At 41.6% G+C, this 26,810-nt stretch overlaps 1 protein-coding gene across 1 annotated transcript; it reads left to right on the top strand.

Moving 5' to 3' along the window:
- The first annotated feature begins 864 nt into the window (after nucleotides 1-864).
- smyd5 (SMYD family member 5) lies at nucleotides 865-11,647 on the top strand. The gene is made up of 13 exons (XM_052074965.1): nucleotides 865-991; nucleotides 1,906-2,014; nucleotides 2,087-2,226; nucleotides 3,033-3,154; nucleotides 3,232-3,301; nucleotides 5,338-5,442; nucleotides 5,537-5,599; nucleotides 6,249-6,319; nucleotides 7,560-7,666; nucleotides 7,917-7,973; nucleotides 8,063-8,157; nucleotides 9,630-9,700; nucleotides 11,485-11,647. The coding sequence occupies exons 1-13, from the start codon at nucleotides 878-880 to the stop codon at nucleotides 11,639-11,641; spliced, it is 1,281 nt and encodes a 426-aa protein (XP_051930925.1). The 5' UTR covers nucleotides 865-877; the 3' UTR covers nucleotides 11,642-11,647.
- Nucleotides 11,648-26,810: the final 15,163 nt, after the last annotated feature.

Raw genomic sequence — 26,810 nt, 5'->3', positions numbered from 1 at the left:
ATAAGGGGCGGGGATGGGGGGGGGGGGGGGGTATTGGAGCCTATCCCAGCCGTCTTCGGGCAGTAGTCGGGGAACACCCTGAACTGGGTGCCAATCACAGGGCAGACAAGAAATGAACAACCATCCGCACTCACATTCACACCGAGGGACAATTGAGAGTGTTCAATCGGCCGACCATACATGTTTTTAGAATGTGGGAGGAAACCGGAGTACTGTATCCAGAGAAAAGCCACGCAGGCCCGGGGAGAACATGCAAACTCCACAGAGGAAGGCCGGAGTCGGGATCAAACCCACGACCTCTGCACTGTGAGGTCATTCATTCATTCTGTCATCTTCTGCACCGCTTATCCTCACAAGGGTCGCTCGCGGAGGGTGCTTGAGCCTATCCCAGCAGTCTGCGGGTAGTAGGCGGGGGACACCCTGAACTGGTTGCCAGCCAATTGTAGGGCACACAGAAACGAACAAATATTAAAGCACACACTCACACCTAGGGACAACTTGGAGCGGTCAATTAGCCTGCCACGCATGTTTTTGGAATATGGGAGGAAACCACGCAAGCACGGGGAGAACATGCAAATCGGAGCTGGAATACATCCGGGTACCTCTGCACTGTGAAGTTGACGGGCTAACCACTCGACTACTGGCCCGCCCTCGTATGAAGATTTTTATTTTATTTATATTTTATTCTATCAAATTTTAACAATGGCTAAAACACTTTTGCTATGTTATGAGTCTTAATTACTCTTCTTTGATTTTGATAATATTGTAATCATTTGTATTTGTTGTTGTTGTTATAATGCGCCTATTCCCTGCAGTTCACATGGTGGTCGTTAGAGGACGCGCGGCAAAGTTTCTGCAAGCGTGCGTGCACACGAGTATGAAGAAGTTCGTTGCCAACATGGCGGCCCCCGTGGATGAAATATTTTCCTTTTGCGTGGATCCTGACAAAGTTGCAGGCGGGGTGCAAGTGCGATTTATTGACAACGTCAAGGTTTGTTTGTCGACTCGGTTAAGTTTGAGCTTTTGTGGTGGAATGTGTCCAAGTGGGCTTTATTCGCCGCTTTTCGGGAAGTAAAATGTCCATCCATTGCTGCACATGTACATTATTCTTCCTACTGCAACTGTAAGACATCCATTCAGTTTGTCCATACGTGCCTAAAATTGCATATAACATCTGTAAGTGCTGTTCACAGTCTTAGGTGTTTTCCCATTTCTGACACAGCATTAACATAAGAAATGTCGATTGACATCTAGCAGGCAACATTGGTCAACACATTTATTTGTAATCGGATATTACAAATATACTTGAACTGAAAGTATTATTATTTTGCTCTGATTGTTCAGATTTAATATTTAGTCACATTTTTACCCCCGGAAACATGATAGCAATAATTACGGTGCATTGTAAAATCCATATTGCGCAAATTTGTATAGGTCAAACCAAAAGATGAAAATGTCTCAAAAACTTGATATGCTTGGAAAAAAAATCCGAATTAGCCCCCGATCAAATCTGTATTGTTCAGACCTCACTCATAAAGTAACTCATATGTAATCGGAGCGTTTAATTTGGCATCATATGAGCTTAGTGCTTTGCATGTCTGCTTCAGATTTGTGAGGTTCTCTGGTTGACTCTTGACCCTGTGTGGAATGCACGTTTTCTCAGCCCTTGTGTGAGTTTTCCCCCAGGTGCTTCGGCTTCTTTCCACATTCTAAAAACACACATAAAGATCATTCAAGAATCCAATTTGTCCATTGACATGAATGTGAGAGTGACTTATTATTTGTCTATATGTGCCCTGTGATTGGCTGGTGACCAGTCAAGTACAGGTACTATAAAAAATGGATGAATTTGTTAAATTTTGGCTTCATTGAGTTTAACAGTTGCACTTTAACATGCACTTAAAGGGGAAAGGTCTGTTTGCCAAGAGAATCATCAAGAAGGGAGAGGTCATTTTCATTGAGCACCCGCTTGTCTGTGCCCAGTTCCTGTGGAATGCTTTGTATGGATATAAAGGTGAGACTCAATCTGCATGTGTATTCATAATTCGATGTCTGATGATTGACATTTGAATTGTGTTGTTAACAGCATGCGATTACTGTTTGCGAGCTCTGGAGACAGCGGAGGAAAATGCTCGGAGACTCACAGGCAATCCAGCACTCAGCCTTCCTTATCCGGAACTCTGTCCCGTTCGACCGCAGCTCCACCTAGTCTGCCCTCACTGTCAGGTCGGTCTGCGCAGGAAGTCATCATAATGACATTTCTAATTTCAAGTTTGGAAAAATTGGAATTTGTCCAATATTTTCTGGAAACTAATGCACTAGATGTTCGGGAAATATTCATGCTTCATTTATTTTCATCCATGATCAAAGGATTAACTCTGCGTTTTGCAGTTGTTTTATTAGTTCTTCACCTCTGCTTTTGTTTCATTGGGCTGAAAACATTCCAAGGTACAGCCATCAGGTTGCAGTATGAACTAGAAATAACCTAAAATACAATTCACAACACAAGTGATTGACGCCCCCTCCGCAAGTATAAATGCCACAAGGCAGCAGCAAAGGACTACAACTGAAGCCTTTTTCACACTACTACGACAAGACGTAGCTTTCATTGATGCAAAAGAGCGCTCTGGCTTTGCTCATTTTCACAAGGAGAAGACGAGCACACAAACCTATTTATGAATGGACCATATGAATAGTATCAAAATGATATTTATTTCGGAATGTTGGTAGCAATTGGCCTTTTAAACGTTGTTGCTATGCATTGAATGAATCTGTAATGTACTGTGTATATATATATACTGTATATGTGTGTGTGTGTATACCTGGGTATATAGTATGCAGTATATATAAGAGGAGCAGCGGCTCCTCTTGTTTTGTGTTGAGAGGGAAGAAATTTCATCTGTGTGGTATGTTTCTCATACAGTACATTTGACAATAAAGTAATCCAATCCAATCCAATATGTATATGTATACTGTATACACACACACACTAACCCCCCACCCCCCTCCATCTCTCCCACCACCATCTGCAGGTGATGTACTGCAGCGCTGAGTGCCGCCAAGCTGCGGCGGATCAGTACCACCGGGCGCTGTGCCTTGGGCCATCCTATGAAGATCCAGACCACCCTGTCAACAAGCTGAAAGATGCCTGGAGGTGATCGGGGTGATTCCTTTCCTTTTAGTCTCAGGAACTCCTTGTGAATTTTCTGGTAAACGTTCTGTTGGCCACAGGAGCATGCATTACCCTCCAGAGACTTCCAGCATCATGCTTCTGGCCAGAATGGTCGCCACTGTTAAACAAGTGAGATGATTTTATTTCTGTATTTATTTTTGGGAGGTGTTGTAATGCTGTCTCTGCATGCTTTCACAATTACATTCCACGCCTCATTCACATGGAGGCCGGGCAACATTGGAGAGGATGTATCAATAATTGATTTGATAAATACAATGTAGAGCAACAGTCTTTGAAGCCTGGTACAATTGATACAGTTGATATAGCCACATTACTAGAGAACATATTTTCTCAATAAAATTTCCCATAAAATAGAAAGTGGACTTCTTATTAATGATCTAAGTGACCAATCTGTCTTTGCAGTTTTTATATATATTTTGATTAAAAAAACAAACAAAAACCCCAGAATGTTCCATTGCCGCTTTTAAGTTAGACCTAGAAAATCAAAATTGAATAAAAAAAAAAATCAAAAATCGGGGGTCGGCAATTCCAGTCCTGGAGGGCCGCAATCCTGCATGTTTTCTGTCTCTCCCTGTTACAACACACCTGATTTAAATGAACAAGGTTCAATATCAGGCTTTTGCAAACCTTGCTCATGGTTTGATCTAAATCAATTGCTCAAGTTAGTCTTCAAGCTCGGGCCACCTCGCCTTGTTTCCGCGGAAACACAGTCAAGACAGCAAAGCTTGTTGTCCTGCTTCCTCCACTTGCTAACTGTGGATTCGTTTACCTTAAATTATCTCGCGACTATTCGATTGCCATGTTCCTCTGCGTAACGGATCGCTTGAAGTTTGAACTGTGCCTTACAGAAGCGTGTCTCTCCATTGGTGCCATTTTCGGGCGTCGGAAGTTGTTCTGCCCAATACACAAACCGGCATTACATCCACGTACTGGTGGGTGTGTGTTTAGCATCCAGGATGAAAACCATACTGTATCTCCTGAATCGAAGATTGAACTTCCTGACCGACCCTCCTCTCCAGCACCCCTGAATAGACCTTACTGGGAAGGCTGTGGAAATGCGCTGTAGTTGGAACACACACCTTCCGGACCCCCTTGCTAAAAAGGGGGGCCAATTCCCCTGGTCTGCTAATCCAGAAGCACTGTTCCCAATGTCCATCCGGTGTTGGAGAGGCATGTCAACCAAGAGGGCTGCACAACATCCAGAGCCTTGAGGAAATCTGAGCTGATTTCCTCCATCCCACAGGGCCTTGCCACGGAGGGGTTTTTTAACCACCATGGCGAATTCAACCCCAGAGATAGGAGAACCAACTTCAGAGTTCCCAGACTCTGTTTCTTCAAAGAAAGGCGTGTCGATGGAATTGAAGCTGTCTTTGAAGTAATTTCCCCTTAGCTCCCCTTCTGAGATGCCAGAGCAGAATTTCATTGAAGCCACTCGTACGTTGTTTTTTATGGCGTCACCCAAGTCCTCCTATGCCTGTATTTTTGCCTCGGCGACCACCAAAGATGTGTTTCAGTTTGGCCGTCGATATCCATCAGCTGCTCCAAGTGTCCTGCGGACCAATAAGGCTCAACAGGACTCCTTCTTCAGCACGACAGCATCCAATACATTGGTGTCCACCAACCGGTTTAGGCACTGATGCCAGGCACCGACCACCTTACAGCCGCTGATTCTGTCGGCCACCTTGAAAATAAAGCCGTGGAACATGGTCCACTTGGACTCGATTGCCCTCGCCTTACCCGGCCAGTCCTTGAGTGAAGTTGTGCCAGATGCCGGAAGATGCTCACGATACCGGGGGACCCCATGTTGTCCTTTCGGGCTGAGCCTGGCCGGGCACCATGGGTGCAGGCCGCCCACCAGTCGCTTGCCTTCAAACCCCACCTACCGGGAGCCACTAAAAAAGAAGATAGCCTTCACAGTTTCAATGTTATCATCATTTTTAAAAAGTGGTATTAAAAAAAAAAGGATTGTGTTCCATATTTAATGGTAATTGCCTTGGTTTTACTCATACACTGTAATTTTGTTGTTGTTGTTGTTAATTGTGGCCTCATTACTCTTTCAGTTGGCCCACACAAAAATTCTCTGCGATGCTTACTTTGTGAATCCCTCCTCTGCGCTCACAAAATGTTTTTAATTTGTGGTCCAGGCCAAAGACAAAGCACACTGGCAGAAGCTCTTCTCGTGCTTCTGCAGTCGCACAGCCAATGAGGAAGACGAGCTGGCCCACAAACTCCTCGGGGAGAAGTTCTGGGTAAATATTCCTTTACTGCCGGAAAAGGAAAATAAGGAAAATACCTCCATCTTGCAACTAAGCAGTAGCTGACCAAAATAATGTTTGTTTTTAGGGTCAGCTGACAGTGCTACTGAGTCTTTTCAAAGAGGCGCTGTATGATGATCAGCTAAGTCAGGTAAACACAAATATATACACTTGAATCTCATCATAAACATTAAAACGCTACAACAAAAGGTCTGCATATAGTATGAGCAGATTTCTGACCCGTTTTCTAACCTCACGTCACCCCAAAATTTAAATAGAAAAAAGCTCCTTTCACTCTTTATTTGGTATGTACACCTGCACGTTGTAATTCAAAATGCTGCTGAGATCAATTTGGATTTAATTTGACTTGAATATTGATTTGCATATCCATTTCCTTTTGTTTTCAGTTCAGCATTATGTTTTGAAATTGTCACGGTTTATTGTAATTCTTCCCACATTTCCTTCCCCCTTTTCTCATGGAAAACACTTTTTGAAACTTCATTAGCATTGTTTGAAGAATTTTTGGGGTTTGTTCAAAAAACAAAGTACATGTTCAAACTTGCCAGTTCTGTTGACTGGGGAATCTTGTACAATAAAGTGCCCCACCACAAACTGCAAGCCATAACAATAATAGATAATAATCGATACAAATAGTATTTTTAACTGAACAGACAGCATGGCATAGTTAGATTATTGCTGCAGCTTTTGCATGAGGTGTGTACGGAATGACATGATCAGTAAATGTTGGATTATTTGTAAAGCTCAATTAATGCATGATTGTAGCATTGTTTGTGTTCCAGTGGTTTGTTCCCGAAGGCTTCCGCTCTCTTTTCGCTCTGGTCGGCACTAATGGACAAGGCATCGGCACAAGGTTGGCTGGTCTTTATTCAACTTGTATTTCCTTTGAAGGTCAGGTGTGAAGTGAACTTGGCCAACCAATTTTTGAGTGATATTTAGTGCGAAAACTATTTCAAGCATACCTTTGTAGGTTCATAGTCAGACCCATAGCAACGCACTTAACAATGAAAATGCTTTTGTTCACCATTTTCCGGCAAGTGATGTCATCTACAGAATGCCAAATCGTCAGTCGGCTATTGTAACGTATTGCTTTTTTCCTGTTAACTGCTCTTTGCCATTGTCATCGAGTTATTCGGCGCTGCGTGGCGATGCGCCGTTCACATTCTGGCAAACAGTGGTCGAGTGGCCAAAAGAAAAGAACAGACTAAGCTAAAGCCAGGCCAGTTGTTCTTAATCTTGTTGGAGGTACTGAACCCAACCAGTTCAAATGCACATTCATCGAACCGTTCATTAGTGAAAAATACAAATGTTTTTTTTTTTTACAAATCCAAGACAAAAGAAAACACATTTATTAAAAACAGGAAAAAAATAAAATAAAATTTCTAGACCTAAGTATAAGCTATTTTAATTGTGCACAAAATGAACCGTGCATGAAGTACTCCCGACAGTCACACGTTGACTACTGAGCGAACTACATTTCCTGCAGCACTGATTGGATGAACAATGTCATGTGATCATCTGCAGCCAGTGATAGCCAAGCGGGCGTGTCATAACTAATTGACATGTGAGTTGTGTCTTAACCATCGAACTCCGTCGAACACCTGAGACCCATTCACGAAGCCCTGGGGTTCGATCGAACCCAGGTTAAGAAACACTGAGCTAGGCTAACAACCACAGTCTATATAGCTTACCGTTCTTCCAATCCCGATGGGTCTCGTTTCCACTCCATGTCCGACCGTTCAGGCACAACATTTTCCCCATCCTGAGTACCTGGCTCATACGTGTATGGTCCAACATACATCTTGCCAACAACTTGCTCGTCCTCCAACTCTTTGAACACGTGGATCCCTTTAGATAAGTTTGAAATGTCGCTTTCCAAATCGATTGCTTCACTTCGGTAAAACGATTACTTTGTCAAATAGATTTGCGAAATAGAAATGGGGTTTTTTTCACGCTTTGTTGAATTACTTTACTTGGGACATAAGCATACTTCATTTGGGATTTTCTAAAATGACTTCACAATTGACCTTTTAAGGGCATCCCTCCTCACCTTGGTCCTTGATACGACACGTTTATGCTTTCTGTTCCGTCAGCTCTCTGAGTCAGTGGGTTCACGCCTGCGATGCACTTGAGCTTCCTGCCCAGCAGAGAGCGCAGTTGGACTCCTTTATCGATCAGTTGTACAAAGACATTGAGAGAGGTGACGCTTTAGCTTTTTGGCTCGATTTAATTGCACGATTCAGTGAACACAGTTCTTATGTTTTATGCTGAAAATGGGATATGAGTCATGTGTAAGTGCAGCGTCAAAGCACAGGTCTGAGATACCTCATCAAGACAAGCCTTGAGGTCATCAGAATACACAATTGCTTAAGTGTGCACAACCCCCCGCCCCCATTAGTCAGTGTGGACACAAAGATTGATGATACTTGTTTCTCTTGCTTACACTGTAGAAACGGGAGACTTTCTAAACAGTGAAGGCTCAGGACTCTTTCTAGTCCAAAGCTCATGTAAGTTACCATGCATTTCATGTTTCTCAATGCAAGCACAAAAGCAAAAGTCATTTTATTGCTTGTTGTTGGGTTTTTTTTCTCTTAAGGCAATCACAGCTGCGTGCCCAATGCCGAGGCTTCCTTCCCTGACAACAACTCCCTGCTTCACCTCAGTGCCCTCTGCGACATCGATCCAGGCCAGGTCAGCTGATGCCTGGGCCGGGGGTTAAGGGTTAGGGTTCATGCATGCAGTGCCCGAAGGCAGGCACTTACTCACGCGCTTTGCCTAGCTATTTAGTCTCCTCACCTCATGGCTTACAATTGGGCTGGGATGGGCTCCAGCACCCCCCGCGACCCTAGTGAGGATCAAGCGGTACGGAAGATGAATGAATGAATGAATGAATGAATGAATGAATGAATGAATGAATGAATGAACGAATGAATGAATGAATGAATCTTTTTAGGAAATGCTGTTTTACAATGTATCATATTAGCTTCTTAAGAATAATATCTACATTATATATATTAGAGCTGTCAAACAATTAAAATATTTGATCTCATTAAAAACGCAACTGTCATAATTAACTCAAATTAACAAAAAATTAATCGTGATTACTCACACATTTTTTATCGTTTCTGAATTTCCTTTTATATTTTTTGTCCTATTTTTCCCCATGTTAATGCTCTCATCAACATGGAATCATTAATCAGTTTTCTATGTGCAAAATGCAAATATTTACTGAAATAACAATTTTGATTTTCAATTTTACATGAACATTTTTCACTTGGAGCAGTTATTCACACATGATCTCTCACACAATATTACTGTCCATCAACAACAGTGAAAAAAAGATTTTGCCACACAACAGTTGCTTTAACAGTTCTTTTTATGGAATCAAAACAGAGCAATATAACATTATAAAGTGCACATCTAAGGTGGTAAACTAGTACTCGGCCTATAGTGGATTTGAGCCATGGTTGCATACCCGCCGCCCCATTCTAGTTGAGATGGTATAACCCAAGAGGTGCTTGCTACTGTGACCAGCCATGTCTTGTGTCGTTATTAAACAAACACATGACGGAAGTCAGACTGAGCACGAAATCAACGCATTGTCGCCGTACGCAATCAACTCGAGCATTTGCTCTGGAGCAACATTTAACCCAGTTGGGTTCACACATGCAAATTTACATCAGTGCTGCTTCGCAAACGAGCATTTGCTCTGGAGCAAATTTTTAAACCACTTCCCTGAGGTAGATCAAATTTGCTCCGGTGTAAGCTGTTTTCCGGGGCTACGCTGGAGCTAATTTGCACGTGTGAACGCTCTACCGGGGCAGCCCCGGCGTAGCACTGGAGCAAATCTTGCCGTGTGAACACCCATTTTTACGAGTAAAAATCCACCGACGTGTTCCGAAATGATTTTGTTGTTCAGAAAAACAGGGAAAAAAATGAATGTTTTTTTTTTTTCAAATAATTTATTTGGTTTTCGGAACACCTCGCTCTAAAATGTATATTCTTTAATTGTGCAATTTAATTAATTGCTGAATTGATTCTTTTTTTTCAAGATGGCATGTTGCACATGAAGGTTTCAAATGTCTTGACAATAATTTTTGCTACATTTAAGAATTGCTGCCGTGGAATGATTATTCTACAATTATGTTTGGGGCCATTTCCAGGAGATCTGCATCAGTTACTTGGACTGCTGTCAACGGAGCAGAAGCCGCCATAGCAGGCACAAAACTCTGAGGTGGGCGGCTGCGAATCTCTCCTTTCTGCTCATCTTGAATCTCTTGAACGCGCCAATAAGCCACATGGATCGATGAGAAACCTGACAGCCAAAAATGGGCTGTTTTGTGGCAAATGTATCGAGGGTTCAGTGGTCGCGCTGAGCTTTTAGTTTATTGATCAGTGTGGTGGCACTTCTTCCGTCTTTGAATTGCATTTTTAACATGCTTGGTTGCAACTTTTGGAGAGAGTGCGCTTTTTCATTTGCCTTGTTTTAAATTTGATTCAGTGCTTATTCTCCCATTCATAAGGTAGTGGTATAAAGTGCATCCAGAAAATATTCACAATCCAGTCTGTCCTCAGAATTCGGCACACAACACTGTCGAGGTGAAAAACGTTTTTGTTTATTTAAAAAAAAGTGAAACTGATAAAAACCCTTATCTTGTTGGATAGGCAGCATCAATGCACAACCAGTTTCAGACCTCTCCCGACATTTTTAGTTGTTGAAAGTTATTCCCTCTCAACCAGACAACAAGAGGAGCTGCTGCAGGTGCCTGCGCTGCCATCAAAAGACCAGTTAACATAAAATGACAAAATAATACATCACAACACATACAGTGCAGTGAAATAGGATTTGCCCCCTTTCTGATATCTGTGTTCTTTGCATATTTATTGCATACAATGGTTTCAGTTCATCAAACCAATTTTAATATCAGAGACTACCCAGGGAGATAAAAAATGCAGTTTCTAAATGATGATTTAATGTATCAACAGAGAAAAAAATTGCAACCTATCTGGCTCTATGTGAAAAGGTAATTTCCCCCCTTTAAATCACAAAGTAACTGTGACTAATGAGAGTCTGGGGAATGCTCAGTTCAGTTTCACAAACACGCAACACCCTCACACCACATTTGTTGAATCGAGAAAAAGTTATTGAAATCTATCTCCACCAACTCGCTTTCCTTAGAGGAAGAGTTTGAGGACTCTTAGGTGGGCTCTCCTACCTCTGAGGTTGAAGTCACCGAGGTGGTTAAAAAGCTCCTCAGTGGCAACGCCCCGGTGGAGGATGAGATCCGCCCGGAGTTCCTCAAGGCTCTGGATGTTATGGGGCTATCCTGGTTGACACACCTCTGCAACATCGCATGAACATGGGGACAGTGCCTATGGATTTGCTGACTGGGGTAGTGATTCCTCTTTTTAAGAAGGAGGAGCGATGTCGTGGGGGGTGGGGGTCAGATGACAGAGGGATCACACTCCTCAGCCTCTCTGGTGAGGTCTATTCAGGGGTGTTGGAGAGGAGGGTCCGTCGGGAAGTCAAATCTCAGTTTCAGGAGGAGAAGTGTGCAGTTCACCCAACCAGACTACATGTGCTATGGGGACTTCGAGAAGGCCTTCGACCGTGTCCCTCGGGGCGGTCTGGGATTTGTCGTTTGTGTAGCATCCGTGATTCACATCACGCCATTGGAAAAGATACTGAAGCGTGTTGGCGAAATGGAGAAGTACCATATGCTTTGTGGGAGCCACAATCATCATGTTTGAATGTCATTATGCCTCCTGATTGTGTCATTTTGTACAGACACGGTTTAATAGGGGTGGTGTTTCTTGTCATGTACAGTTAGGTTATTGCTACTTTTGGTGGGAATGAATCTGGCATCTTGAGTTGTAATGTTAGTGTAATGACGCTGGTCTCATAAGGATCTCAGAGTCACACGTGCGTTTGTGTCAAATTTCAATAAGCTGTCATTGAGGAGGGTAAGCATGTACAATGATTGAATGCCTGGCTAACGTGCGGTGTTTTGCCTTCAGGGAGAACTACATGTTTGTCTGCTCATGTGCCAAGTGTGTCTCCCAGACGGACGAGCCGGACGTGACGTCAGAGGAGGAAGAGGACGATGAAGAAGAAGCCGAGGCCGAAGTTGCAACGGAAGGTGACGAGATGGAAGACGAGATGACGGATGTGTGATTTATTTTTAAAAAAAAAAACGTGAAAGACCACATTGTCGTCAGCCTTTTGACATGCAACCTCATCTATCACACAAGGCGCACAACAATAAACAGAACTCTTCAAATTTGCCCTGACTAAACCCTCCACAGTTTTTGTCCCCTTTATAACACATTGTAGTTGACTAACAAAATGGAGACTCAATGTGGCTGAACAGTGCTGCGGTTCTTTGCTTATTGCAAGAATCGACTCCTTACTTTGAGCATTTTGATGTCAAATTATCAGTATGTGTGCTCCGGTTTCCTCCCACATTCCAAAAATATGCATGGCAGGCTGATTGAACACTCTAAATTGTCCCTAGGTGTGAGTGTGAGCGCGGATGGTTGTTCGTCTCTGTGTGCCCTGCGATTGGCTGGCAACCGATTCAGGGTGCCCCCCGCCTACTGCCCGGAGACAGCTGGGATAGGCTCCAGCACCCCCCGCGACCCTCATGAGGATCAAGCAGTACGGAAGATGAGTGAATGTATTTGCTGTATGTCATAATGATGCTACAAAGGAACACGAGGGCCACAAAAAAAATAGTCTGGCAATGAATTTGTAAGTGCTGATGAAAGAACGTTTCTGAGTTTCTTCTCTTGAGTTTGCACCAAGTGTGCAGAAGATTGCAGGAATACATTTATGGTGTTTGAAGAAAAGAAACCTAATGCTTCAAGATTTTTTTCAGAAAAAAAATCCCGTCTTCATTAATTTTTTCCTCTTCATTCATTCTCTGCCAGCTAGTTTCAGACCCAGGATTAAATGCCTGGATTTTAACCCCGGTGAACCCAAGAACCCTTTTCTTTGGAAAATGATGAATTATACATTAAATGACTGCTACAGGTTCACTGAACACCAAAATATGTTTTTTTTTTCTCCCATAAATTTAATGCTTTAATCCTAATTTAGGATTAGGGCCAAATTTGACCCTTTGAGATTTAAGGGTATAATTTGAGTAGCAGAATTTATAGGGGCCAAATTTGACCCAGTGGGTTCTCCAGGGTTTTTTAAATAAACATGAAAGAAAAAGTCCTTGGCACTGAATGATTTAGGAACAATTGTAATATGAAAAAAACCCCATTAGGAAATAAAAATAAATTCTAAAATTGCAATTCATTAACATTTCTACCTCAAATGTTTTTACGGTACTTTAAAAGGACATTTTTTTTAATCCAACATTTTCATTTTAAAAAGAGAAATGACAATTTTTCTCATACTATTACTGCTTTTTTTTTTTGAAAGACAACGGACTTAACGTGAATGACCTTTTCACAAAAAACAAACAAAAAAACCCTTTACTTTCCCCTCCAAAATTGAAACTCGCATCATTATGGCTTTCTGAATTTTTTTTAGCTTTTTCAAATCCGTTGATAAAAATGAACGCGACTTCAAAACAAAACCTGTTTTTTTTAAATGTAATATTCCAACTTTTTTTCCCTCATTACTCTTAAAATTGTACTTTGTTCTTGTTCATGGATTTTCTCCCGCATAATATAACTTTGTTGAATTCATCACTTGTATTGCTCCAACCCCGCCACAAAATAAACACATTCTAACAACCATAACAAGATAAGAAAACCTTTATTAGTCTCGCAATGGAGAAATTCCCAATTCACAGCAGCGAAGTTATGAAAGGAAGAAGTAGAACAACAAAATATAGGAGCTGCTGGAAAGGCAGCCACTCACGCGGCGCCCTTTTGAAGTCAAAATAACAAAAATAACACACACAACACATAGGACACAGACAGTCGTGCAAACTTCACCACTTTTCTGCATACACTTTGTTGTCTGAAGCAGTTTTAGATGAAAGAGGAGAGGATCAAAGTGTCCTTTAACCAGTGGATCAGAGACGTCATGCTGAAAATGTGCACACGTCTGCTCCAAGCTAAGTTTTGAAAGCAAACACGAAGCTGTAGCGTCAATTGACGAAAAGAGGTTTGTTCACTTCTCCTGTGCCACGTGATCCGCTTCAAACTCCAAGCCGCGACTCCCAGTTTCAAATCCGCATCGGCGCTTTCTTCTCATCGTCGGCTCCTCAAGACTTACATCCATCCAGCCGCAGACCGTTCAACAGCACCGATCTCTCCGCTGAACAAAGCGGGGCTGTGAAAAATGCTGCCCATTACAGGCGCAAGACACAAGTGCCCCGGGACTGTCCAGTAACGACAGTCAAATGGCACCGACATTCCTCCCAGTCAAAAACAGTGCCGGTATGCTCATGCTGCCGAGAAAGCACAACCACCAAGCACCGAGTCTCCTCCTAGATGAAGGTCGTGGCCAAAAAAATGATAAAAAACAATCCACATCCGGTCCACACGACGCAACAACAAACACAAAGTGACAAAACAAACACAAAAACAACAAAAAAAGCAAGGCTCGTGAGAGCACTTGCTGACGGCTGCCTACTCGGGCGGCCTTCTTGACTTCAAAGTTTTTTGATACAAAACAAAACGCAATTGTCAATATAACATAGCGATCTTTTTTTCTGTAAGAATTTGTGTTATATTTTTTGGCTTTTCAACGTCACCCTAATACTCGATGATCCCTTTTAGATGTGCAGCCATAGAAACTGCTGATGACATTGTGAGTCATTGCCATCACCTTTTGTGTACCGGTACTTCGAGTGTACACTTGATCTGGAGTGGCATCTAGCTGATCTGCGGCTGTCACTGTGGTGCTCGCATTCAATTTTACTGAGTGGTCAAGTATTACAAATCTGATGTCGTCAAAACTAAAACTCTTATTATATTTGTAAGGAAGTATTTTTGAGAGTGTTCACCAGATGGGGTGTACAAAGTCATTGCGCATGTTATTCTTGAATGGGATCACCCCCCGCCCCCAACTTTTTGGTCCTTCAACATCTCTCAATCGATTCAAACCTCCAAATAGACATTCGAGCTTGTATTTTTCCACCTTTCAAACATTTCCAGATTCCCCACAATTTCCACCAGCAAAAAATATTAATTACGGTAAAGTGCTGGAGACATCCAACAAAAAAAGCTCGGTCATGCTTCCACATGCAGTGCATCCGGAAAGTATTCACAGCGCTTTACTTTTTCGACATTTTGTTCCATTACACCCACATTGCAAAATACAATAAGTTCATTTTTTCTGTCAAAATAGTACACACAACATCCCATAATGACAGATGTGATTTTCTTTTTTGTTTATCATTGTTGCAACTCTATTACCTCGCCCCCCCTAAGAAATGCCTTTTCCCTGAAGTACGAAATTGAGCTCAGATCCGTCATGTTTCCACATCCATGGTGGGTCCAACGGAACAGGCTGTGAAGAGTGACGTACATGTGAGATCTTTTTATTCCTAATAAACTGGCAGAAATTGTCCTTGTGTGGTGTTTTGTGACAAATGTGGTGGGAAAAAAAATAATATATTCCATTTTGAGGAAAGAAGCTGTCATGTAAAATGATAACAAGTGAAATGCTGTGAACATTTAGCGAATGCACCGTATTCCCATGCACTGATCAAACTTGCAATTCGTCACAAATCTCAGGGCAAGAAAACTCCCAAATTAAGAAGCCTTCCCCCCTCCACATTTCTCAACTGATTCAAACCATTCAGGCTTGAAATTATTCATTTTATTCCGCACATGAAGGGAGCTATTTCGCATTGTCCAAATGCCCTCATTTTCACAATAAAGTTCCCAAGTCCAGAGATGTTCCACATTCCTCGACCAATTGAAATCATTTCAACTTCAAAACCCTGCGATTGGCTGGCAACCGATTCAGGGTGTCCCCCGCCTACTGCCCGGAGACAGTTGGGATAGGCTCCAGCACCCCCCGCGACCCTAGTGAGGATCAAGCGGTACGGAAGATGAATGAATGAATGAATGAACTCACATTTCGACAATTCAAGCATGTAACTTTTCGGCTTTTCAGCATTCGCATGCTGTTTTCTGCGAAAAAAGGGCATTTGTTTCGTTCACAAGTTTCAACTCTGAGTCGGTGCGCTTACTCAGAAACAAGCTGGCTTGCAAAACAAGAGATGACAGTGGCGTGTCTGTGTGAAACAGGGTCATTATTAAACGCACTATCATTATCATTAGTTGTAACTGAAGTCTTGTCATCTGGATGCTTTGGCTGGGGTGTCTGGGCGGTTTATTGTTTGGAGGCATGTATCAAGTGCTACCACTGAGCCTAGCATGTCATTTCATCAATTATTCTAATTGTATGTCAGCACCGCTGGCATACCATTTGGAATCCCCTAGACACATGCGCTGTCACACGCACACACACACTCACAGGCCACTTGTCATTTATACTTATGTGGTATAAAGCAGTGACGTGAGATGTCCATTCAGTCAGTCTGCAAAACACACACCTCCACTGAACAATTATTTCAGTTGCTGCTTGATCAAATGTTTGCCGTGCCGGTCTCGTTAGTGACAGTTTTTTTGGAACTGTACACTCATTGTGACAAAATAGACGAGAAAGTCTTTGAGAATACAGACAGATTAATTTTTTTTCCCCAGGACAATGCGAGTGAATATGGTAGCAATCCTCAGATAAAACGCAATGCAGATGCTGGTAACAGGCCAGTCACGAAGAGCATCGCAAATGGATCAATGTCATTACGTGTGTGTGTGTGTGTGTGTGTGTGTGAAAAATGTGTTTCCCCCTTCTAGGTGTGAGTGTGAGCGCAGATGGTTGTTCGTCTCTGTGTGCCCTGCGATTGGCTGACAACCGGTTCAGGGTGTAGCCCGCCGACTGCTCAAAGACAGTTGGGATAGGCTCTCGCATGCCCACGACCCTCATGAGGATCAATGGATTAGAAATTGGATGGGTGGGTTTTTGGCCCGAACTTGCACTTTTATCCCCAACACTTTGGTGTTGTCATGTGTAATTTTCCAAGGCTGGATCCCGGACAGTCTCGTTATCACATTATCAGTTTCTAAGGATTGGAATAATTATTTTGGGCAATTATTACAGAAAGATATTTCTGCAAGACATTTTAATGACTGCCAATTCATGTTGATACATGACTAACTGTAGATTTTTCCCCCACTGTTTTTAAAATAAATTATAAATAAAAATATAAATCTTGTCCCCTTAACATCACAATTTTTTAGTTAACATTCTGGGAAAAAATGACATTACCATGCGCCGATTGATGATAATGTGTGTGTGTAACATAACAGAACACAACATAACATGTTTGATGATAACATGTTTTCTGTACACTTTTAAATATGCGCCTACAGTTGACTTTTGTTTTCATGAAGCGTCAAGTCCATTTCAGCAAGACGATCGCTCCAAAAAATTGTGGGAATGTCATTGAGTGACGTAACGTTGCTACAAATGAGACCTCACAGCTATTTGGGCAAAAAGTCAACGGCGGCTGACTTTTCCAGAAGGTCACGTTGCAAACGCCGTCTGACTCATGTGGACCAAATGAGGCGTTGGAAGGAAACACTTTGGCTATTCATCTTTAATCTTCCGTCTCATCTCTCCAAGGACGTTCTACACATCCTTGTCGCATGAGACAAAGAGACAAAGCTTTGCAAGACTGGGACCAATCATGTGAAGCGTTTTTGTCCACGCGGTCACGCTCATGCCTGCTAGCCTGTTGGCTTGGCTTGACTAGAATCTTGGTCGGCATTGAACAATTCAATTCATTAAAAGCATTCTTAAAAGGACGTTGTCTATGTGGAGGAATGTGAGTAAATCATTGAAATGTTGAATCTATGTCAAGAAATAATGTGCATTACTATTTGAAGTCATCCATAACGATGATAATTGGATTCCACCATTAAGTGGATCATTTCTAATGACTAACAAAAAATTTCCCGAACATTCAACAAAGCACTGGATGTAGCACTGGAGTTAAATGCGGCATTAATTTCAGGTCTTTAGTGGAAGAAAACATGTTACACAACATTTCATTTAATCTTAACTTTTGTGCTTTTATTTTATTTTTGTTGATATATTTGTTTTCTAAAATTACACAAAGTAGACTTTTTTTTTAATGGCATTCTGTTTTATGGTGCTTGTTATATTGTTTTTGTAATCATTGTCGTAAAAGCTTCATTTATTGAATGCTTTTATTTCTTTAAAATATTATATACCGGTAGGTTATTTCATTATAAAACAAATAGATGCTACACTAAGATGATTTCTATAATCATTTTTATCTCATGTTTTGCGTTTCTTTAAGTAAATGTTAAAGTTGATTTTAAACTATTGTGACATTTTGATTTGGGTCAAGTATGACTTCAAGTACAATGCATTATTTAAAACATATACGCTCACCCCAAATATTTCTTTTCTTTTAATAAAAGAATGGCATTAGCACATTTTTTTTTTAAATCTACAAAGATATACAGCATATTCCATGATAGCACAATACCGTACTTTTGCTGGTGACTTTCTTTCCGTGCTGAATTTAGACTGAAGAAGACTCCTCTACCATCCATTGTGTTTCCAGTCCGGTATATATAATCCTGCTGGCTTTCAGCACATACAGTCGAGCCCAATCCCGTGATCAGTTTTCATTTACATCAACTCCATGAAAAACTATTTTATGATGAATGAAGAATATGATCCTTTTGCTTCCTGTAATGAAAAGAGGTCTGTTGGACCATCCCACCACCCCCTGTGCCTCATCCTTTCCCCCCAGGACACTTTTGGACCAGCTTGGGAGGCCCCGATGCACCATGTTGCGCCATCATTCAACGTCCTCCACCATTTCCACTGATTAGGCAAAAAGAAAACCCTCTGCTGGGTCACGTCAACATGGAGCTGTTTCATTACATGGGGACACGTACACACTACCAGACCTGTTTTAACTTTTCTCATCATTATTCAATTTTGTTTTCAAAAAAATATTTTGTGTTTTTTTTCAGTCATCATGAGAAAATGTCATCTTACTAGGAACTTTTTGACATATTTAAAATGGTCATAATATGACCAGAATTAAGATTTATTATTATGAAAATTATTTTGAATTTTCTCCCCAAAAGCCAGGAAGTCACAGTACTCCACAGTAAAGAGTGTAATGAATATATATATATATATATATAAAACATTAACAGAATAAAGTTTTATAAAGAAGATTAAAGTCATTGCATTATAAGAATAAGGTCGGAAAATTATGACACATAAACACGATACTACAAGGATAAAGTTGTACCATTTACAGTTATAGAAGTAGTAAAATTGTATGCTTTCTAGGAAAAAAGACTGAAGTTTTTGAGAATAAAGTCGTATTTCTTCTAGAAAGACGTTGCAGGATGTCATCGTATTACAAGAATATCATAATATTATGAGAAAATGTCACAATTGAGAGAAAATGTCACAATTATACAGACAGTTGTATTTTTTCCAATTAAAGGTTTTAATTGGATAAAAATGTCATGTTGTTAAATATAAGACAAAATCTTTTACACTAAAAGATGTGGTGTATTTTTTCGAGAAAATAATATAAGGAACATGATGATATGAGAAAATAAGGTCAAAACATTGTGAGGAAAATGCCATAGTATTACAAGAATATGTGTACTATTTTCCTGAGAAAGAAGTTGCAGTATTGAAAAAGAAAGTCCTACTATAACAAATACATATTTTAATATAATGAGGTAAAACTTCATTATTTTATACAAAAAAGCATAATTTTCTCACATTATGTTGAAAAATAGTTGTGCCTCATAATTATAATTCAATTTGAGTAAATAAATACATAAAACAATACATTTGGATAATATTCGGATTGCAGCTATGAAGTCCACCAAGATGGCGATTGTCAGTGTGGTGGTTGAACAATACTTGCGATTTTGTACAGATCTGCACAAAATCAATTAGCGGAGGCAATCAGATGAGCTCCCTGGAAGGCCTCATTACCGAAAGTGAAGTGTGCTCCTCCTCTGTCCTTTTCATGCGTAAGAACCAATGATCAGTGGGGGGTGGGAAGGCAAATGGCGTTGCAAAAGTGTTCTTTTACGGCATGGGAAATCAGGTGGTCTGTGTGTCACACAGAGACAAACAACCATCCACGCCCACACCCACACCTAGTGACAATTTAGAGTCAAGTCAAGTCAAGTCAAGTCAACAGTATTTATAGAGCACTTTCAAACAGCCATCGCTGCATACAAAGTGCTGTACATGGAGCGATTTAACATATACAATAAACAGTAAGACGAATCAGTAATAAGTAATAAGTAATAAGGCGGTAGAAAGCACCAAGCAGTAAAACCAATAGCAAATCTAAGTCATGCTGAGTCAAACGCCAAAGAATACAAGTGAGTTTTGAGGAGGGATTTAAAGATGGGCAGCGAGGAGGCTTGCCGAATGTTCAGTGGGAGGTCATTCCAGAGAGATGGACCAGCAACAGAAAAGGCTCGATCCCCTCTGAGCCTCAGTTTAGTTCTTGGTACGTCTAGCAAAGACTGGTCCACAGACCTGAGGCGCCGGGCAGGGGTGTAGGGGCGTATGAGCTCAGAGAGGTAAGGTCCAATCCAAAGGTAGAGTGTCCAATCAGCCTGCCACGCATGTTTTCGGAACGTGGGAGGAAACCGGAGCACCTGGAGAAAACCCACACAGGCCCGGGGAGAACATGCAAACTCCACACAGGGAGGCCGGAGCTGGAATCGAACCCGGTACTTCTGCACTGTGAAGCCGACGTGCTAACCACTGGTCTACCGGGCCGGCGTGGTCTGAAGTAATCAGATGAAATTGTGGTCTTGTGTCGGAGCCATGTGTTCTTATGTCGGTGGCAATCATGGAAAAATGAAGGATTCTCAATATAACTTCAATGGTGAGACAGTCATGGTTTGCTTTGACTTTGTTTTGTTCCTTGAGTGTTTCAGCACCAGCTGGAGTGAGGTGCGTCACCTTCCAGCGGTGCACCTGTGCTGGATCAAGGCAATCTGTGCTGCCTACTTAAGACACCGACCACATATCTCCTTTGTCGGACTACTGCTCTTGCTCACCGCTTTGCCCATGTGCTTTGTTATGGCTCGTTCATGCTTCTAATGCATGAACGAGTCGCTAGTCGCTCGGGTTTGTGAGTATTTGTTTAGTCTTGGTATCGCACTTGGTTTCGTTTATTGTACTAACCTCTTTTTGTTTTATGTTCTCAAAAATCATTCTCTCCTTTTAAATGGCAAGCGCTTAGTTTTCTCGTTCGATTTCTCTGGCTCCCTGTTTTGCCAGCACCTTTTGTGGAATACAGTAAATATTCCCATCCCCGGAATTCTATGGAAAGGAATATCCTTCACCCGGAATAAAAACCTATGCATTAACATTTTGACTACGATATTACGTGTTACCGGAATTTGCATAAGCGGAAATTCCACTACCCGTAACCCGGATGAAGGTGTAATGCCGCGGGAGCTTAAATACACGCAACGCCCACCCGATGCGACGGAAAAGACACAACGCTGAAACAAGTATTCACTTCGCCATTTTCATTCATCAGATTCGAAACGAAGACGTGTAAGCGAGTTTTTATTGCCATGCGTTTTACTGTAATTGCGAAAGATTTTAACTTTATTCACTTACGTCGTGTAGATCATCGCATCGAAACGTAGAAGAACTGTAACGACTGGAGCGGAGCGAGTGAAATGCATCCGTTTAAGCAAGGCTGGACACAAAGTTAAAAAGATCCAGAAGACACTTGGAGTCGGAAAGACGCAAATCTACGAAACTTTAAACAACAAGGCATCGATTGAACTCCTGATGACAAGCCACCATCCAACAAGGAAGTAATGCAAATGGCAACAAAAATCCTTCAGTATGCACAAGAATTACCAGACATCGGTGATCAACGGGACAGTTACTTGCAACTAGCAAGAAAACTCTATGACAATCAGGCAAACGTTGTCATAAACCAAAGAATGCATCCAAAAAAACAATCCAAAATACACATTTTTTTTTCCCAAGACAGAAAAATATAAACATAAAAATACTGTACGTATTTTACTGTTGTGATTTTTGTTTTGGATACACCTGTAGTGTACTACAACTTGCAGTTTTTGTTATATACACAGTTTTTGGACAGTATATTTTTGTATTTTATTGATTGTGTTGTTACACGTGCATTTTGTCAACATACTTGCAGGTTCATAAAGGACATGTACCATGCTCATTTCCCAAATGAGGAATTTCTGTTATCAGGACAAATTGGACAGCGCAAACACGAGTCCGTACTCGAGAATATTTACTGTACTTTGTTTTTCCCTCGCTTTTCCTAAATAAACATTTTTGTCATCGCCATTTATCTGAGTCTGCATTTGTGGGATCCACACTCCATTCGGTCTCCTATCAGACCCCAACTCTGAAACCCTACATATTAGCACTTTGACATTCAATTCAATTGATGCTCCATAATTTGCTGAAAATAGTGCTGATTTCATCCATCTTTGAGAGGCCCCATTTTGTTTGTGGTCCATCTAAAGTGAAAGTGAAAAAATGTTTGCTTCTTTCCCGAAGCAGCTCCTAATTGCCCATGTAGTTTATTTCGCGGCTGACCAACATTTATTCACGAGTGTTAATGTCACATGCTGAGTTTAATTATTATTATTATTAGTGATCATATTCAAATTATTCATTCATTCATCTTCTGTACCGCTTGATCCTCACTAAGGTCGCAGGGGGTGCTGGAGCCCATCCCAGCCATCTCCGGGCAGTAGGCGGGGGACACCCTGAATCGGTTGCCAGCCAATCGCAGGGCACACATAGATGAACAACCATCCACGCTCACACTCACACCTAGGGACAATTTAGAGTGTTCAATCAGCCTGCCATGCATATTTTTGGAATGTGGGAGGAAACCGGAGCACCCGGAGAAAACCCACGCAGGCCCGGGGAGAACATGCAAACTCCACGCAGGGAGGCCGGAGCTGGAATCGAACCCGGTACCTCTGCACTGTGAAGCCGACGTGCTAACCACTGGACTGCCGGGCCGCCCATATTCAAATTAATGCGTTTTATTTATGATTATTATTATAATTACTGAAATAATATGAAAATATATTTTCCATATTGATTTGGGGTGTAATTGGAGAATTATTATTATAATTATTATCATATGATTTGCAACGTTTCCCTTTGCTAATCACTTTTTAAGCCCAGAATCGGCTATAGGTATACTGCGCTATATTGATGATGGGAAACATTGTTCAATGAATATCTCTCCGACAGTGTCAATGGAAACTCAATATTGTTCATTCCGTTGCAGCAAACAGACACACACATACACTGCACATCTGTGTCTCATTATATCATACTCGCACTGATCATATTACACCAGGGGAATTATGTCAATGATTGCCAGCCCGTATTAGTTTTTATTTTAGTGGTATTAAGGTGTTCTGGTATTTCCATTTGGAGGATTTATCCGTAGTTTGCAGGGCCACTTGTTTCAGCAGGATGACTGCAGCATCTGCTCCCCCCCCCCCCCCCCCCCCCCATCTCCCAAGTCCGGGAGCGATATAATCCTCTTGCATTCCAGGCCATTCTTGAATCTTTAGCGTTGACTCCCCTGAGGACACGTGGGCCACATTTTTACCACCGACCTGAACGACCTCACAATGTGCAGAATGCATGGCTGGGCAGGCACACGCTTCATGTAGCTTAAAGCTCACATGACCTGGCAGGATCATCACAACAGAATGGATGCGTTTCTTTACCTAGCATGCACAGAGTTTACATCTCGAGTGGAGGGGAGGGGGGAGGGGGGATTTTTTTTTTTGCAGGTGTTGATTTTTCCCCTCGGCCGTTATTCTGTGACAACTTAGCCTATTGGATATAAGCAACTCCCGCAGAATTTTGGCAAACAGGGAAGTGTTCTGGGAAATCAATCAAGTTTCTATGTTTAAATTTGATGCATCCAATCATCCAGTTGATTGCAAGCTGCGAAGAAAATGGATCTTAACAATATAGAAAATCACCAAATTGGCTTAAGTCTAATTAGTGCCCCATTCCGTATCGGTGCCTTTTACACTCGACGGAAAAATTCTGAAATTTGCCGGCTTCGACAGTGGACCAAAGTTATTAATGTTAGACTAAACTAACACAATGATTAGAAAGAAAATTGCAAAACACTTTGCCAACAAAGTAAAATAAAATCAAGAGTGCTTCAAAAACAAACAAACAAACCCATAACTCACAGAAACTACATTCAACAATGATAAAGCTAACTAAAGGTAAGTGTAATTAAAGCAAAAATGCCCTTGGTGTTCATTTTTTTTCAGTTAATAACATGCATGACCTTGTTTATTTTTAACATATTCATTTTGGTCTGACTATACATCCATCATGAAGAAGGAAAGTTGGTCATTTGAACATTGAAGTATATTTTAATTTATTTCACAATACTCAGCAACCATTATTTATTTATTCATCCATCCATCCAACCAGTATCTGAAACCACCTAATCCTCACGGACAGTAGGCAGGGTACACTCTGAACTGGTTGCGAGCCAATCGCAGGGCACACACAGACGGACACTCATTTGCACTCACAATCACACCTATTTGGACCATTTTGACTGTTAAATTAACCTGCCTTTCATGTTTTTGGAATGTGAGAGGAAACCGGACTACCCGGAGAAAAGCCACGTAGGCACGGGGAGAACATGCAAACCCCCCACAGGAAGGCTGGAGCTGGAATGGAACCCTGCACCTCTGCACACATTTAAAAAAAAAAAATCACTGCGCGGTAAATACAACCCATACGTGATGCAAAAAGAGTTTCACAACTGAATGACCCAGCTGCTGTACTATGAGTGGCGGGTTTTCTTTGGATACGCCGTTTTCCTCCCACATTCCAGTAACATGCAGGGCAGGTTAATAGAACACTCTACATTGTCCCGAGCTGTGTCTGTAAGTGTAAATGTTGTTCGCTGAAGGATGAGGACAAAAGGATAACAATTGTCATTTAAAATCAGTCGGTTTGATGAAACGCAGTTTCCTCTGAGGCTATTTCCCCCTGACAGTTGACCTGCTACATTTGTCAGCCTTGTTTGAATTCTTAACAGCTTAATGAGGCCAATTATCACTCAAGATAATGGCTATTACATTGTGTAATATAATTAACATAAATCATCTTTGATTGCACATCCACTTCATCAGCATGCGCACCTTTGAAAGACCTCCTAGGTGAAGGTCAACAGAAAACAAGTCTCATTACATGCAGTGGAACCTAATTTGTTCTCACCAACAACCGAGGCTGCATTTCGCCGCGCCTGCGCCGTACAAAGATGAACTGTCACTAGGAAGGTTTTAAGTCACCTTTGAACTCCCTTAACTCTTTCACAAGTTGAGATAGAAGTTCAGCAATGTCCAAAATTACATCATTTTATAGTCTAGGGCAGTGTTTTTCAAACCCTGTGCGTGCCGCGAGATATTGTCAGGTGTGGCGTGGGAAATTCTACAAAATGTATGCCTGTGCGGTCGATCGCCAAGAAGAGTAATCATGTAGTACTTTTCCGTACCGGTAGGGAGCAGCAGCAGCTATGAAATTGCCTTCGAGACAAGCGAAGTTTCCGACGCAAGGCAATACAATGAAAGGTATCGTTCATTTATATTTATGTTTAGTGGAGATGCAACGGCACCAATGTTCCCTCTAAGCTGCGCAACTGCGTACTGGTCGCGCACTCTGCGCACAAGAAAATCTATCCAGCACAGTGAACGCACTGCAAATGAATTACATGCGTAACTTTTTTTTCTGTACCAATTTGCTGTGGAATTCAGTGAGTTACAGGTGTCCAGCCAATCACACGATACGATGCAATGATGCTATGCAGCATATCACTGCATTGACAGCACTTGCGCATGTTCTCTGCTCCAGAACAACAACAATGCGGCGGCGATAAGTGACGCAAATTCTAATCCTTTATCATGGAGAAACGACGGGGCAGTGAGCGTGATACGTTGACTCCCCAAACCAAAATAAGAATGAACTGCAGTTATTTTAACCCTTAGATGCATGAGTGACTGGCCCCTACACTCTTCCGTAGGTGGGTGAAAAATGACCCATAATACAATTAATGCTTTTTTAATGACATTTTTGTCATTTTGGTTAAGAATAATCAGAATCAGAATCAGAATCATCTTTATTGGCCAAGTATGTAGAACACACAAGGAATTTGTCTCCGGTATAATTTTTACTGTATAAAATTTAGTAATATATTTAGGACCATACAGGAATGATTTCATGTTTGAAATATCTTTATTTTTAATTTTTTAACATTTTTGAAAAATTAAAATTACCCAGAACAGCAATAGAAAAATGTGAACATCCATTTTGTGTCTGTCTGTCTGTCTGTCTGTATGTATGCATTGCCTGTTCTGCCTTTCTGGCAGTGATCATTGCACACAGGGACATTGCATTTCCCACACCTATTGCTGACTTTGCGATCTTTGTTACTTGGGCAGATCTGACACCTTTTTCACTTTGGTTGGCCCTGTGTATTTCTTTCCTGTGTCTTAGTTGTGGCTTTTGTCACCCCGCACCTTTTCATTGCTTCAATAATCGGGATTTGCAGTTGGGTGCAGCTTTCCAGTCGACTCCTCATGTAGGGTGTGACAAGCTCCTTTGACAGCTCTTTGAGGAACAGCCGTCGTGCATTGGTGATGCCACTCTTGAAATCTGGGTGCTGAGCCATGAAAAAGGTGTAGACATTTAGGTTGCCAATGTCAATTATGTTGTACCATTGCACCATGGGCTACCTCTGTGTTTGTCGCTTGCACGGGTAGTTGCCAACCATCTGGTCAATGGTGTCTACACCTCCATTTGTCTCATTGTAAAATTTGATCACTTCTGTTTTTTCTTTTTGCTATGTTCATCCACTGCTTTGTCGTGGTGCATCGTGTTCAGGAGCACAACAGCTTTTCCTTTCTTTCTGACATAGCTGACCATGGTAAGGCTATCATTGAATCCAAACTCTGTGCTGTAAACCTCCCTGGACTTGGAAAGCTTCATCAGAGTAGGGATGTCTGGCTTGTTCTGACATAGAGTCACCACAATAGTGAGCTCCTTCTCCAGGAGATGCTGCGTGAGTGGCACACTGGTGAAAAAGTTATCCATGGTGATGTTGCGACCGGTGTTTCTAAATCTACCACACAGCTGCTGGACAATATTTTCTCCCAGATTCTTCTGAACGTCTTCCCCTGGTTGTCTCCCCGTGTAAACTATACCA

Source organism: Hippocampus zosterae, chromosome 1 (assembly GCF_025434085.1).
Source record: "Hippocampus zosterae strain Florida chromosome 1, ASM2543408v3, whole genome shotgun sequence".
Classification (NCBI taxonomy): Eukaryota; Metazoa; Chordata; class Actinopteri; order Syngnathiformes; family Syngnathidae; genus Hippocampus; species Hippocampus zosterae.
This window is presented reverse-complemented; position numbering and strand designations above follow the sequence as displayed.